This window comes from Chanodichthys erythropterus, chromosome 20 (assembly GCF_024489055.1).
Source record: "Chanodichthys erythropterus isolate Z2021 chromosome 20, ASM2448905v1, whole genome shotgun sequence".
NCBI lineage: Eukaryota > Metazoa > Chordata > Actinopteri > Cypriniformes > Xenocyprididae > Chanodichthys > Chanodichthys erythropterus.
This window is the reverse complement of record NC_090240.1, coordinates 18,793,687-18,804,536: the sequence shown is the minus strand read 5'-3', so window position 1 is coordinate 18,804,536 and position 10,850 is coordinate 18,793,687. Positions and strand designations below refer to the sequence as shown.

General features: G+C 38.6%; 1 protein-coding gene across 4 annotated transcripts; it reads left to right on the top strand.

Annotated features, from left to right (window-relative positions):
- Positions 1 to 561: 561 nt before the first annotated feature.
- Positions 562 to 10,561, top strand: myb (v-myb avian myeloblastosis viral oncogene homolog). 4 transcript variants are annotated; one of them, XM_067370915.1, is made up of 16 exons: positions 562 to 704; positions 2,557 to 2,674; positions 3,675 to 3,746; positions 4,382 to 4,474; positions 4,888 to 5,108; positions 5,192 to 5,411; positions 5,529 to 5,597; positions 5,894 to 5,998; positions 6,292 to 6,483; positions 6,577 to 6,729; positions 7,457 to 7,581; positions 7,736 to 7,847; positions 8,255 to 8,377; positions 8,649 to 8,732; positions 8,824 to 8,928; positions 9,192 to 10,561. In XM_067370915.1, the coding sequence occupies exons 1-16, from the start codon at positions 682 to 684 to the stop codon at positions 9,303 to 9,305; spliced, it is 1,929 nt and encodes a 642-aa protein (XP_067227016.1). In that variant the 5' UTR covers positions 562 to 681; the 3' UTR covers positions 9,306 to 10,561. The 4 variants fall into 4 exon arrangements, with proteins under 4 accessions (XP_067227016.1, XP_067227014.1, XP_067227015.1 ...); XM_067370913.1 differs by lacking the exon at positions 6,577 to 6,729; XM_067370914.1 differs by lacking the exon at positions 6,577 to 6,729 and having other exon boundaries at positions 6,289 to 6,483; positions 9,195 to 10,561.
- Positions 10,562 to 10,850: the final 289 nt, after the last annotated feature.

Below are 10,850 nucleotides of genomic sequence, written 5' to 3'. Positions count from 1 at the left end.
TTTTGCATGCTGAAAAAAACACGTTTTGGAACTAAACTATATTTCTTATTTGTTAGATATGTTCTGTTAAAGTATGAAACGATCTCATCACCTGTCAAATTAACTAAGAATTTTTTTTTATTAATTATTATCATTTTTAAAAATATTTAATCTTGAAAAGAATCGAACCTAATAAGAAGAATCGCAATCGGAACCATCCTTTACGCTTGCATTACTCGCTACAACACAGCCTCAGTACCGCAGAAACAGCGCTAAACTCCAGGGAGGATGCCCGGACCCCTCACGCTCTGTTTCCCCCCGTTTCCCAAACTTTCACTCCCACTCAGAGTCCACATTGTCCTCTAAGAAACGCGCTGCCACCCCTCCCTGCCTTTTTACCTCATAAAACACAATATAATTGTTCTAAAAGAACAACAGTGGACGATTAGCGCGGACCTCTTGCTCAAAAGGCGCTCTGAAGAGTGAATAGTAGAGTGGTTGTGCGCATGCGCAGTACCCGAGGCGCCAAATTTAGCGGGAGGTAGAGCCAGCCCTAGCTTTGTCTGATGGATCTGTTTACAATATCGCACACTCCGCTAGAGAGCTTAATATCGGCACTTCCTCCTCGAAGAGGAGCTGACAGAACTCACTTGAGCCGAGCGCACTCACCATCACCTCTCTACCCTCCTCTCAAACAGCGGGATGGCGAGGCGGCACAGACACAGGTGAGATTTAAGTTTTATGCATTTTGATGAACTTTCGCGCATGTATTTCCTTATATTACGAGACTGCGCTCCGTAGCCACATGCGAGCATTTAGACGCAAGACAGTTCGTGCTGATATCATTACATTTGCTGAATGCATGCATAGAAATGTATCGCTTGAATTAGGTTGCGTTTTTACAAACGCACCCATCTCTCAGCGGAATGGGTATTTCTTCTGGGTGCGCTGCGCCGCGCTGAACAGGTGGATGGCATGTGCGCTCCCCGCTCGCGCCCGCGCGGTGGTCTCGCGCTCGTGTTCATTTAAATTTTCATTCATCCACCTGCGCGTGCGAGTCCGCTGGACAGGTTACGGTGAGATTCGGTACTTCCCCAAAATTTACACACTCATTTTGATTCAGAAACAAATGACGAGAGGCACAATGTCAGCGTCAACGTAACATAGTGTGGTTAAAAATAGCGGGCGATTGCAGAAACATCTCGGCATGTTCGTGTGTTATTTTACGCTTTATTATAACGTTTGGATTAATTTTGAGATTATATGTGAGCCGGATGGATTATATCCACTTATCCGCTTTACAGTTGTCGGATTTGGAACGACTCGTATTATAGTCTTAAAGGGATAGTTCACCCAAAAATGAAATTCTGTCATCATTTACTCACCCTCATGCATTACTTTCTTTTTTTGCGCAAGACAAAAACAAAAAATAAGAAAGATTTTAGGCAGAATGTGAGGGTCTGACAGCTTCGGTCTCTATTCACTTTCACTGCATCTTTTTTTTTTCTTCCATACGATGAAACGGTGACTGTGGCTGACATCCTCCCTAACATTTCCCTTTGAAGAAATAATAAGCAGGATGAAAGAAGAAAATATGTCATACAGGTTTAGCGTGGTGAATAATTGATGAGAGAATTTTCACTTTTGCATGCACTGTCTCTTTAAGTTTGTGTTTCAAAATTTCAAAGTCATCATGCAGTTCATATGCAAGACTTTTTAATAAAAAAAAAACACTCAGATGGCAGGTTAAAAATGAGACATTTGCTGTTGTATTTGTCACATAAGATAATGAGACTCAAACTGAAGTTTTAAAAAAAATTCCTTTGAATAAGGTTTCAGCCACAGTGGGTCTATTTTGACAAATATTTAAACTCACATGTACAGTTATTCAACAACCCTCACTGCACACTAAGATGAAAACGTATCTATTTGACTATATTTTTTTTTATTTCGGTGAGCTTGGTGCGTTTTGACTTTTACATTTCCAAATACTTAGTCAAGGAAGTCATCTATCGTCTTTATCTTTTGCTTTAAGCACTAGCATTAAGGATAAACGTGAGGTTTAAAAGTGCGTATACACATACACCTGTGGCACAAAGGCCAGGAGAACATTGTTCTCCACGTCTGCTTGTGCTCTATCCTGATTGGCCAAGAGCTGGCCAGGTGAGATGGTTTTGACAGTACCTGTGCAGGTCTGAACACGCTCCCATCATGAAACAGTGCCAGTCCACGCACACGCTCGCTGTTTCTGTGGAAACCAAAAACATCAGAACAGGTTTCTCTGAGCGTGTCCCCCTGCACCCTAACCTGCCGGCTGTACTGGTTCATCCACTCTGGTTTTGTGTTGACTGTGTTATCTCGTATTTTTTTTATAAAGCGTGATGGACGTATGGGGGTGAAAGGGTGTTTTTTATGTATGTCAACAACACGCATCTAACATGTTCATGAGGATCTGCTCATTTTTCCTCATCCTTGTTTGCTCTTTTGCTGTTTCACTATTTACCCCCCCCCCCCATCCCCCCTCCCCTGGTTATTACCCTAACTCTTTTATCTCACAATCATTCATTTTCCCTCCAGTGTTTACAGTAGCGACGAAGATGATGATGATGTGGAGATTTATGATCATGACTACGATGGTCCTCAAGCCAAGACAGGAAAACGACACCTCGGCAAGACACGCTGGACCCGTGAGGAGGTATGCTAAACTGTTTGGGTGTTATTTTTTTAGTATAACCCTCTTATCTATGCTTAAAGAACAGATATATTCTTTAATTGTTTTAAATTATTATTTTTTAACAATTACAAATAATTCAAAATTAATATTTTAAATGTTATATATATATATATATATATATATATATATATATATATATATATATACATATAATATACAGTAGAACCAAACGTTATTCAGACATCTTGAACATTTCATTCATTAATAGTTTATTCACTACAATTTAAAAAATATATATAATAATATAATATAAAAAAATAATAAAATATGACAAGATCTCAAAGTTAAACCGTGTCAGAAAAATTAATCTTAATTATGTCATATAACACTTAAGCAAAACATGGTCAGGTCAAAGTGTCTGAATAATTTTTGGTCCCAAATATATATAAATATTAATATAATATAATATCAGTTTTACTGGTTGTCCACTGTATGAAGAATTTTTGGTTATAATATGTCACAGTTTACTTTATTTTGCTTTCCTCACTTACATAAATGAACTATAGTGTCCTGAACCCACTAGTAAAAATATATAAAAAAATATCTGAATAATTTTTGGTTTGACTGTGTGTGTATATATATATATATATATTTTATATATATATATATATATATATATATATATATATATATATATATATATATATATATATATATATATATAAAATTTCAATGCAAAAAAGTCAATGTTTTATGGTTTTGCACACACTAAATTTTAGATTTTTTCCTTATTTTTGCACATTTTTGACATTCAAATGTTTTAGAATAGTATTTTTGTTTTATATTGTATCTTATGTATTCATTAAAAAATGTATTACACATTGCATGTAGTTTAACTGATAACCCTTTATTCTTCAAGTAGCTTTTGTTAGGTGTTTGTTTAATGGAATATAATTTATGTATTGTTCGTTTAACAATGCATCATTTGATTATGTATTTAATGTTTTGACTCTTTTTACAGGATGAGAAGTTGAAGAGGCTGGTCGAGCATCATGGTTCAGAAGACTGGAAAGTCATTGCCAGCTTTCTACCTGTGAGTGTGTGTGGTTTTTTTTGAGTCTATGATTGTTTAAGTGAGTGTGTATGTATGTGGCTTGTGTATTTAGGCTTTAGGGGGTTAGGTTAGGTTATGTTAGGTGTGGTGTGGTGTTTTATATATGTGCATTTGCATGTGAATAGCCAAAAGGATCAGGTACTGTAGAAGTGTGTGCACGTTTTGGAGGATTTTGCATAATTGGGTATTCCTCATTGGTTGGCCTAGTTTGGAACAGAGTCAAATGGGGGGGATATGGCAAGGTTTCAGAATCCACTGTGCACCTGCATGCACACACGGATGTACAAACACACACACACACACACAAATGTGCACTCAGGTAGAAGCATATGTTCACATACTAACACATACAGATACTGCAGTCAAAAATCAACTAGATCTAGATAGAGATTGCTACGCATCAATCTCATCACACAAACAAGAATAAGAAACTAAAGCTGTTTCATTTCTGATTCACTCTGTGGGGTTTCCGAAACACCTGGGATCTCATGTGCGGAACATTGAACTTATATTAAATTTACTTTAATTCAAGTTACACACCACAATGACAACCCAAAATTAGTTTCCATTCTCTGTTAGCTCACTGTACTTGTGTGTGTGTGTGTGTTTCACAGAATCGAACAGATGTTCAGTGTCAGCATCGTTGGCAGAAAGTTCTCAACCCTGAACTTATCAAAGGACCGTGGACGAAAGAAGAAGACCAACGGGTAAGACATCTACAACCTGACATAAAATAACCATACCACAACCAATATGTTACCTCAGATAACCAAAACAAAGCCACAGGATTGCAATTACACAACCCACTAATCCGCATACAACCAGGAGAAAGTTGAGCGGGAAAGTAAAGATCCATTGAGCGGGTGTCGTGTTGTAATGATTAACTGGCGAGACCAGGTGTTTCTCTATTTATCGTCATTTTTATGACCCAGCAGAAGTCATTAGCAGGTGTATTTCGCAGATATTCAGCGTAATACCACTATCTGTATCTGTGTGCAATCTTAAAACACTTATGCAATGTTAGTTCCCTTTCTCTCTGGGTTTGTGCTGGCCCCCTCGTTCACCTCCTTTTCCTTTTCCCGCGCTTGCTCACCATGATTTTCGTTTCTCTCTCTCTCAGGTGATCGAGTTGGTTCAGAAGTACGGTCCCAAACGTTGGTCTGTGATCGCGAAGCACTTAAAGGGGCGGATCGGTAAGCAGTGTAGAGAACGCTGGCACAACCACCTGAACCCTGAGGTGAAGAAGACTTCCTGGACTGAGGAGGAAGATCAGATCATCTATCAGGCGCATGAGAAACTTGGAAACCGATGGGCTGAGATTGCCAAGCTACTTCCGGGCAGGTAAGGAAATGCTATTTGAATGCTTGTGTTCTACATATTTGTATGTGATTTGTGACAATCGTATATTACGTTCTTGTCATCAGAACCGACAATGCCATTAAGAACCACTGGAACTCCACTATGCGGCGGAAGGTCGAGCAAGAGGGCTACCTTCAGCATGCTGCTAAAGTCAGCCCCACTCCACTAAACAACAGCTACGCTAAACCTCACCTCCTAAACTACAGTCACACTCCGACCAACACATCCATGCCTCCCTCTTCCGTGAGCAATCAGTATCCGTACTACATGCCTGACTCACAACGGGTACGAGAAAACGTATCTCGCATATGTTTACCTGTTACAATAATGGTTTGAAGTTTGAAGCAGCATTTTGTATGACTTCTTCAGTTGGTAATTGATCGTTTTTTTTCTTGTGTTCAGGTGCCATTTCCACTTGCTCTTCAATTGAACATCTTGAACATTCCTCAACATGGCACTGCTCCTATCCAGGTAACCAAAGAGCAAATGAAACCGTTCTATTCATCAAAGAATCCTGAAAAAATGATCATTGTTTCAACATTGATAACAATAAGAAATTTTTCAGCATATTAGAATGATTTCTGAAGGATCATGTGACATCACAGGAATAAATTGCATTTTAAAATACATAAACACTTATTTTAATTGGTAATAATATTTCACAATATGTTTTCTCTTTATTGTTTTCATATTATTTCAATGCTCCTAGTTTTTTTTGATCTGATCGCATTCACTCATTTTGCTCGATTTTGATTCCTGTGATCTAGAGACACTACAGCGAAGAGGACCCCGAGAAAGAAAAGAGGGTGAAGGAGATTGAGATGCTCTTGATGTCAACAGAAAATGAGCTAAAGGGACAACAGGCACTACCAGTAAGTGTGTGTGTCTGTGTTTTTGTGTAAGTGTGTGTGTGTGTGATTAATTGGAGGAAGCATCTGGGGGTCTATTTCACATTCTAACTGCTTGGCTAAATGATGCAATTGTGCCTTATCACACCACAAGCTCTGTTTAACTCCTTGTGCAACTCCGAACCCCCTCCCAACACTTCACATCATTCAACTCAACAAGTTCCCTTTCTCTCTGACTGTTCTTCCTGCATGCATCCCTCTCTTTATTTTGCTTAATTTCTGCCACTTACTTTTTTTTCCCGCTCTCTCTCTAGCAGATCTCCATGAATGGCTTCAGCGGGTGGAACAGAGGCTCTTTGACGGACACCTCGGTCGGCGCGGTCGTTTCAGTCCCGGCTCCATCCCTAGACCAGGGATGCCTTCCTGAAGAAAGTGCCCATGGCAACACAAACAGCCCAAACAATGACTCCAGCTCCAGTTTACCAGAGTTCATTGATGCTATTGATTCGGTAAGAGACCGTAAAAGCATCCTATATTAGATCGGTCAGCTGCGTTTAGTTACCTGACACCCTCGGTGTCCTCATGTGATTTCGTCTTCTCAGGCCCCGTCTATCTGGGCCAACTTACACTCTGATAGGATGTTGCCTAAAACGGAGGCTCAATCCAATCAGGGTTCGCCCACCCACAACGATGACAGCACATTTCTTTGCTCCAAACTTTCAGCCATCAGACACCTGCATTTTTCTCCCTCCCAGGTAGTCTGAAACTTCTCCGCAAAAATCAGTCAGTCACCCAATAACTCAATCAGCACCATCAATCAATCTCTTCACACTAATACAAATCAGTCTGCATTAGTCAACACGCGTAGGATTCATCTAAAGGTCGTCAACATGCATAACCCACATTTATAACGCCCACGAATGTTTTTTTTTTAGGGCGTCATAATGTGTGTGCTAAGGAAAAAGTCTTAGATTGTATTACATCAGCTCTTAGTGCTACACTTTTATGACCCTCTAACACTTTTTATCCCTTCGGAATGACTCTGCAATCAGTGCTTGGTTGTTTTTAGTGAATTAGTTTCAGAAATTATCATTTGAGTTTGTTGTTCATAAAGGAATGCTGCTTTGTTTTCTTGATTTGCCAGGGGCAAATTGAAAGGAACATCTAATGAACGCCGCATGCAATCACTTTTAATTTCATTTGACAGATATTTATTTTGCACTTGACAGTTTTATGCTTAGCAAATATTTGCAGTGTTTTTCATTACATGCTAGTGTTGCTCTGATCGTACAGAACCATAACATCAAGCTACCATAATGCTTTTAGCCTAGTTACAGTAGTGCATAATGAATCATATGTGAAACTCACTTTTTAACTTTATGCTGATTTTGACCCCGGTTAGAGGTCCCTCCTACATCTCTGAATGTTAAATATGTGGTTTTCAGTGATATCTCATTGTTGTCTTCCTTTCCTTTGTTGTAGTTCTTTAATGCATCGGTGAGCCCAGATTCAGACAGTCAAAATTTACCCGTCACGCCCTCACCTGTCTGCTCCCAGAAAGCACTGCAGCAAGACCTTGCGCTTCGGCCTCAGAAGGAAAATGAGCTGTAAGAGCCAATTTCAGTACTTTTTGCATTTGTAATGGTTCTTTATTTGATTCATAAAGAAGTTTATATATACAGATATAAAGCATAATCAAATGACTGATTTAATTTGATTCTAATAAAACACTAAATAATTCATATGGGCGTTCTGTTTCAGGTTCCGGACCCCCAACCTGAGGCGTTCTATCATGGAGTGCTCTCCTCGCACACCCACCCCATTCAAATCCACACTGACAATGCAAGACGCCAAATACGGACCGTTGAAAAGGGTGAGACTTCTTAGTTTCTATGAGAAACACATTTCAAGCATTTAAATATGGATAGTTCACCCAAAAATGAAAATTCTGTCATCATTTATAGTTCCAAACCTGTATGAATTTCTTTCTTCTGCTGAAGATATTTGGAAGAATGTTTGATCTCGCCCCCTCCATTGACTACCATAAATAAATAGTATGGTAGTCAATGGGGGGTGAGATCTGCATGGTTTCTTCCAAATATCTTCCTTTGTGTTCAGCAGAACAAAGAAATTCATACAGGTTTGGAATTGTAAATGATGACAGAATTTTCATTTTTGGATGAACTATCCCTTTAATATCAGCCAATAACCAATACGGTACCGATACATTATGCATCACTACTTTGGAATATTTTATTCAAGACTCTATTCTGGTTCCAGGCCCACAGCCCTTCACTGGACTCTGGGGTGGTTGGTACTATCAAACAGGAGCCTCAGGAGTGTGAGATCAGCGTTGGGGGGGTGCATCTGGACCAGCCCCCCCTGAAAAAGATCAAACAGGAGGTCAGTTTGGGCTAATGTGCGCCCCTTCATTTGAATACATCTCAGTGTGATATTCAAATAGCAGAAATGTAAAAACTTCTTGTCTGTAGTTTGCTATTTGAATTTGTTAGTAATATCAGTATGCAGTCAAACTTGTCTGAACCGTCTGTGTAAGAGTGGGGGTGTGAATTGGACATTTGATATTATGCGTAGGATGATTATGAAAGCGACACACTGTAATTTTACGCGTGGTGGATTTTATATATCGTTAATAATGAATTCGGATCTATAGGTGGAGTCAGCTTGTCTGCAGTGGGAGGAGCAAGATCTCCACACCCAGCTGTTCCCTTCCAGTGGCTCCGCCCATGACATGCCTGTGAGTGTCTCGATTTTGTTCGTATATGTACGTTGATCTCCGCCTATCAGCATTATTTCGATATGTGACGACTTCTCTTTGGGACTTATAGGATCTGTTGACTAGCTCCGTGCTGATGCTTCCCAATGCAGAGAAAACCGAGGACGGACACAAAGCCGCCCAGCTGCCCCGCAGAGCCATGGGAAGTCCTCTGCAGGTATAACATCTACCACGATACACGAATTCAAAACGTTCGGCCATCGGAAAGAGTGTAGTTGTTTAGTAAAACTTTATAGCTCATTTTGTAGTAGCAGATATATTGATTTTATGACTCCAGGTGCTGAATTGTGCCATAAAATTGTAAACGTATGATTTATTAGACACTGAAGCGTATGCTATGCAAAACCTGACCAATCACCTTCATCTTTGACTTTTTCTACTTCTCTCCATTTTTACTTCCTCTCCTTTTCTCTCTCGCAGCAGTTGAGCACGTGGGAACAGGTGCTTTGCGGGAAGACGGAAGAGCAGACGATGCCCTCTGAAGCCACGCACAAATACCTCAGCAATTATTCTTCACGAGCACTGGTCATGTAAAGAGACAGATAGAATGAGACAAAGACAAAAATAGAAAGGGAAGAAGAAGGAGGGAGAGTGAAAGAAGACAATCATTCTGAAAAGAAGTAAAAGAGGAACACTCCTACACTTCTGGTACATTATTTGGGAGAGGCTCAAAGCCATTTTGTAGACTGCACAGTTGATGTTAGTCGCCATTGTTTAAGCTGTGCCGTCGCTTATTTGATTCAAGCAACCAAAGACATTTTACATGTTGTTTTTCTACCTTTTTTCAATTTCAATTTAATAATATTGTATTATATATTTTGTATTATATATGGGAAATGAATTCTCTATGTGGGTTCTAATTTTATGGATTTTAATATAAGGAACAATTTGCAGTAATTTATTATTATTTTGTATTAAGAATAATAATTAACTACGATGGGCGCCTTTGCCAGTGTTTGACCCCAGTATTGCTCACTTCTTAATCGCTAAATGTGTGTTAATTGTAAGGAGCGTGTCCTCCTAGCATTATCAGAATCGTACACCTAAAACTAGACAAGATTTGTACTCCGTATCTGTGGGAGATGCCCAGAACTGCCCTTGCAGAGATATGTATTTCGTATGTATTTCAGCCAAATGCCTAAAAGCACTGTTATGTATTCATGGCCAAAACAAACCATGCCCAATGCCTAAAAATGACTTTGCCAAGTTTGAAAATGCAAGTTTGCCTAATGTAGATCTTAGGTGATATATCTAGAGTAAAAAGGTACTCTGTCGGTTTAGTAGTGTTGCCATTTCAAAAGCGTTCAAGATCGAAACCACAACGTTGAGCTTTCATTGTATTAGCACTATTTCAGGTTTTAGATCAACTATGCAAAAGATTTCAACAGAACAAAAAGTGTTTGTTTTTTTACAGTTTTTGTATTAGCTAAATAGGAAAAACAAGGTTTACCAAGCATTTTCAAGTCAAGGGTTTAAATGGTAACAAATTTGCCTTTGAGATGATGAAACATTTCTTGATCATTTTTTCTTAAACACTTTTTTTTGTAATCAGATTTACATTTGGTATTTTTTACTTTTTGAAACACTGAAATGATTGTTGCTTTTATACCTAGTCGGCTTTTTTTTGATATTTCAATCAGCCTTTGATACTAAGATTGCAGTGTCCAATCAAAAGCATTTAGCAATAACGTTTTTGTTATTCGCTGCCTTTTTGTATTAGCTTCAAGTACAAACACTTTTTTTTACACTGATTATGAACTTTTCGTACATTTTTTATACAAACTTTTATAACTGCCTTGTAAATAAAGTGTGTTTTTGAAAAAATATCTCTGGCTTTATAGTTTCTTTTCCACTTATTTGCTAAAGCCAGTGAGTTTGAATGGCTTGTTCCTCAATGTTTAAGAAAATCTATTCAGATGTCTAAGAAATGAAAACCACTTTCTGTATTTGATGCCAAATTACATGAAAAACTAAAATAGTAATTGATTTTCATTATTTAATCAGTTTAGTGCCACTGTATAGCATTTTTGAAGACTTTAGTAAGTCTTAAATAAGTCATGCAAAAAAGTCTTTTTCATG